This window comes from Arachis ipaensis, chromosome B09 (genome assembly GCF_000816755.2).
Source record: "Arachis ipaensis cultivar K30076 chromosome B09, Araip1.1, whole genome shotgun sequence".
NCBI lineage: Eukaryota > Viridiplantae > Streptophyta > Magnoliopsida > Fabales > Fabaceae > Arachis > Arachis ipaensis.
The window spans coordinates 24,363,697-24,368,579 of record NC_029793.2 but is presented as its reverse complement, the minus strand read 5'-3'; the positions used below and the strand labels follow the sequence as shown (position 1 = coordinate 24,368,579).

The following is a 4,883-nucleotide window of genomic DNA, read 5'->3' as shown; positions in this document are numbered from 1 at the left end:
CAAATTTAATTTATTTTTAATATTTTAACTTATTACAAAATATTTAATTTAATATTTTTATATATTTCATGATTAATGATAAAATATTAAAAATAAATAAAATTTATATAATAAACTTAAAATTCTTCCTTGGATATATACGTTACTATTAATGAAATATATTTTAATTATTTTAAATATTTTTCGTTATCTATTAAATATATAAAAAAAATATTTGTTCTGATGGTTACTTAAAACGGTGATTTGGATCTGGATGTGAGATCCAGACTCCTTGTGAGACAACGTCTGCTTGTTCTTGAGCCGAGGTACTACCGTCCGAGTTCCTTGTGAGAAGATAGAGGATAGTACATGCAAGAGATTCCGATACTTAAGTTAACAACGACTTTAGGCATATTTTTAGTAGATTGTAACCTAAAATACTGAAAATAAATAAAAACTATTACATTCATAATAAGTATACATTTTACATTATTATTTTTTTGTAATAATAAAATAATTATCACTAATATGTATAAAAATAATTATTAATGAATATTTTAATCAATTAAATTACAACATATGTTATTTTAATCAAATGAATTACAACATATGTTCTACACACTCATCAATAAATTCTAAATTCTAAATTCTAAATTCTAAATTTAAGACCATAAATCATAAGGCCTTAACCATAATGTATAAGTTAGGGCAATTTACGTTATTAAATTGTTTCACCCTCAATATTACGCAAATGCATTATTTCCAAATCCAATACTCAAATACATTGATTCACAATTCTATATAAACCGCTACTGGCAGAGCGGTTTACAGGTGTGCATAAACCACTACAACCAGCCGTGGTTTACGTGTATGCGTGTGTGAGGGTAAACCGCTGCTGGCAGCAGCGGTTTACGTGTGTGCGTGTGTGAGGGTAAACCGCTATAGGCTATAGCGGTTTACGTGCAGTGTGCTGCCTATATAAACCGTGGTGGTAGCCGCGGATTATGCATTTAGAGGGGTTGTGAAGTTTTTTAGAGAGAGGAAATTCTAGAGAGAGGTCAGAGCAAGTTGAGAGCGGGTCCGAGGTATCTCAGCGGCGACTTCCGGCGAGTTATCATGGCAGACAGGACCTTGTACCGACTGAACGGTGTTGCGCATATTGCCGGTTCTATTGGTGACGAGGTTAGTTAATAGTTATTTTTTTCTAGGCTTTGCATATGTTAGTCAGAAAAATGGTATGTAAGGTAGACGAACTAGAATTTATAGATTATTCCCTCTAGTTTGAAATTAGGCTTCGCATGCTAGGATGTTAGTTTAATGGATTTGGTTTAGTATTTTGAGTTTTTCTTGTTAAGTTATAAATATGACTACTTAGCTGAATTTCAAATCCCTTTAATGAATGTTATTCTACATAGTGTTGGTTTAGTTTAGGGAAAGGGACAGTTAACGTTAGCGAATTATTTTAGTTTGGTTAGTGTATTTGTATGATATGAAGTTTTTAGTTTTAAAGCTTTATAATATTTTTATATTTTTGGCTGTTATTTATTCAAGTATGTGTGTTGTTATTTTTACTATCGTGATTAGGGAAATTTTTTTTTAGATAGGAGAATTTGTTGATGGTTTAAGATATTTGTATCCAGTTAGATAGGGGAATTTTTTTATGGATAGGAGAATTTAATTGGACTCTGTATTTCTTTGCTGTTCTGTGCAGCCCACTAGGTGTATATACAGTGTGAGACGGCAACAGAATATGCCCATGCATGAAAGGATCATCCCGTATTTAGAGAGGGATGGATTGTACCATTTGGCCAGGCTAAACAGCCAATGGTTCTGGTTGGATGAGCCATTGGTTAGTGCGTTCGTTGAGAGGTGGCATCCTGAGACGCACACGTTCCATATGCCTTTCGGAGAGTGCACAGTGACATTGCAAGACGTGGCATTTCAGCTAGGGCTGCCTGTGGATGGGGAGGCTGTGAGTGGTTGCCTTGGTGAGTTTGAGAAATACATGGAGGGTGGCCGACCAGCTTGGGAGTAGTTTGAGGACCTATTCGGTGAGCGGCCTCCACCGAATAAGGTCAAGCAGATGACAGTACACTTTACATGGTTCCACAAGAGGTTTAGGGTGCTACCACCAGATGCGAGCGAGGAGATATGTCGACTTAACCAGAGACGTCACTGGTAGGTTTCTTGTGCCCTTCAAGACAGAGTTCACACACTCAGAAATGTTGGTCGTCATGTGACCATATCTTCTCCCCCATCCTTGTGCTGTGTCCACCTCTCATACTCCATTCTGTTTGCCCAATCGCACATGGTCGGGTTCTCTGTCCTTATTATATCAAACCAATAGTCGAATTATGCTTCCGTCTTCGCATACGCGACATTTACCAGCCACCTCCTCGCATCCTGTCCCTTGAAAGTGAGGGCAAAATTTGCAGCAACATGCCGAATATAAAATGCCTGATAAGCATGGGGAGGTTGCCAACCACTATCGGGGGACTCTAGTGCAGCCTTGATGCCGTTGTGTCTATCAGAGATCATGAGAATACCTTGCTGTGGAGTGACATGTCTTCTAAGATTCGAAAGAAAGTATGACCAAGACTCTGCATTTTTCCCTCCACGAGTGCAAACGCAACAAGAAAAATATTCGAGTTACCATCCTGAGCGATCGCCAACAACAATGTCTCGCCATACTTGCTATAGAGGTGTGTTCCGTCGATGCTTACGAGCGGCTTACAGTGGCGGAATGCCTCAATACACGGAGGGAATGTCCAAAACATCCGATGAAAGTAGACTCTATCTTCATCAACTTGGTCACCTACTCTAACCGAGGAGGTCTTCAGCAGAGCAACGGAACCTTCCATCGTGGATGTGACCCCAAGGATCCATCGAGGCAGATCAGCATATGACTCCTCCCAATCGCCATATATCTGCGCTTCTGCCTTCTGCTTCGCCAACCACACCTTCCGATAACTAGGCCTGAATCCATATGTCGCCTCTGTTGCCTCTTGCAACACCTTAATCGACACCGACGCATCAGCTCTAACCAATGGAAAGATTCTCGCACAGATGACATGATAATCAAGTTGCTTGTGGTCGCTTGATATCGATGTGGCCATACACGTGTGCGGACCGTTGTACCTCCTAACTTCCCATGTGCTCTCCCTTTTCCGCATGACTATCCGAATCAACCACGTGCACCCGTTACCAAACTCTTTGCATCTCCCTTGGTATTTCAGATTGTCGGACTCTATAACCTTGTACTCAACTCCACGCCGAATACTGTAATCTTTTACACTCAACACGGCTTCTTCTTTACTCTGGAACGATTGGCCAATCTGAAATTCAGTCAGAGGTGTCCCATCATGCATCCCCTGCCCATCGAATGTTGCATCTACATTCTGGTGTTGGCCGATGGCTTCCAAATTCAAAGAAGAGAGGTGGGAAGGGTACTCTTGTGTTCCAGAACCGGAACCTCCACGGGTTAAACGTGTTCCTCTTGGAATATCATCAACACTGTCCCCACCAATATCGACAGGCTCCTCATCCGAATCATCGTCACACAGTGCATTCTCAACTTGATCCGGTCCGGCATCACATTCAAAATCAGCCACAACAGGAGCAACATATGCATGAACAGCGCCAGCATGTTCGGGCTCAGGAATCGGAACTGCCGTTGCTACCACAGGCATCGATGTTGATGCACCACCGGCTGTGGTCGACTGAGGATTCGGTGCCGATGCCCCAGAGCTATCCACACCATCTTCCAACTTCGCAAGCAACTCAGGTATCCTCACCTCCGGAAAACTACGCCTGCAGTGAAACAAGACCTGCAGGTCTTCATCCGACCCGATCACGAAGGTCTCATATCTCACACCAGTTGACACAACGGCAATAGGAATCTTGTAAAATAACTTTTTTACCCATTTCGTCCCACAGGTATCGAGCTTCCGTAATATGCTTAGCTTAATCTCTGCCAACGTATTCGACGATCGGATAAAAATACTAAGCGGTTCTCTATCTGTGAATTTCACATCATGCCTTTTGCTCTTTTGAATTTTTCCAGAGCAATGAACCAGAGCCACAAAATTATCCTCCCCCTCCATTTGTGAATAACACTCTACCTCTCCACATTTGGCCCCTCCATGGTTTATATAGGTAGCCCCATTCAGCACACTACACGTAAACTGCTATAGCCTTTAGCGGTTTACACTCACACACGCACACACGTAAACCGCTGCTGCCAGCAGCGGTTTACCCTCACACACGCACACACGTAAACTGCGGCTGGTTCTAGCGGTTTATGCACACCTGTAAACTGCTACTGCCAGTAGCGGTTTATATAGAATTGTGAATCAATGTATTTGCGTATTGGATTTGGAAACAATGCATTTGCGTAATATTGAGGGTGAAACAATTTAATAACGTAAATTGTCCTATAAGTTAAGTAGAATTTTTTTTCTTTACATATATTTAGACTATTATGTATAAGAATTAAAATAAAAAAATCAATAAAATTTTAATTAGGAAGTTTATTTCTTTTAGTCAATGCCAATTAGTTAGTTCGTTAACTATATTTTGGTGACTAACTAGTTGGCTAGTTTTTAAAAAAATAAAAACTCACGTACAGTTATTTTTATGTAAAGTTATAACTTGAAAATTGTTAGAAGATTTGACAAATTTGATTAATTCATCATTTAACGATTTTTAACTGTTAATTTCACATGAAAAAAACTACTTATAAATCTTCGCATTTAATAAATATATTATCACTACTTATTCATTTTTATTTAAATTTTGATGTTAAATCAAATTTAACAAGACAAATATATGGTTAAATTTAATAAAATAAATATTTTAACCTAAATCTCAAAAAAGTGATTTACAATATATTATGGAGACAAAGA

General features: G+C 39.3%; 2 protein-coding genes across 2 annotated transcripts; one reads left to right on the top strand and one right to left on the bottom strand.

The window, feature by feature from the left end:
• LOC110267183 (protein MAIN-LIKE 2-like) lies at positions 878 to 2,093 on the top strand. Its single transcript, XM_021112336.1, has 2 exons — positions 878 to 1,161; positions 1,691 to 2,093. The coding sequence occupies exons 1-2, from the start codon at positions 1,096 to 1,098 to the stop codon at positions 2,012 to 2,014; spliced, it is 390 nt and encodes a 129-aa protein (XP_020967995.1). The 5' UTR covers positions 878 to 1,095; the 3' UTR covers positions 2,015 to 2,093.
• LOC107615273 lies at positions 2,514 to 4,082 on the bottom strand. Its single transcript, XM_016317361.1, has one exon. It carries the CDS (start codon positions 4,080 to 4,082, stop codon positions 2,514 to 2,516), a length of 1,569 nt encoding a protein of 522 aa, XP_016172847.1.

Bases quoted from the DNA above. Each gene is read 5' to 3' on its own strand.
- LOC107615273 (XM_016317361.1), bottom strand. From the start codon at position 4,082: ATGGAGGGGGAGGATAATTTTGTGGCTCTGGTTCATTGCTCTGGAAAA.
- LOC110267183 (XM_021112336.1), top strand. From the start codon at position 1,096: ATGGCAGACAGGACCTTGTACCGACTGAACGGTGTTGCGCATATTGCC. The intron at 1,162-1,690 runs GTTAGTTAATAG...TGTTCTGTGCAG, and splicing joins CCGGTTCTATTGGTGACGAG to CCCACTAGGTGTATATACAG.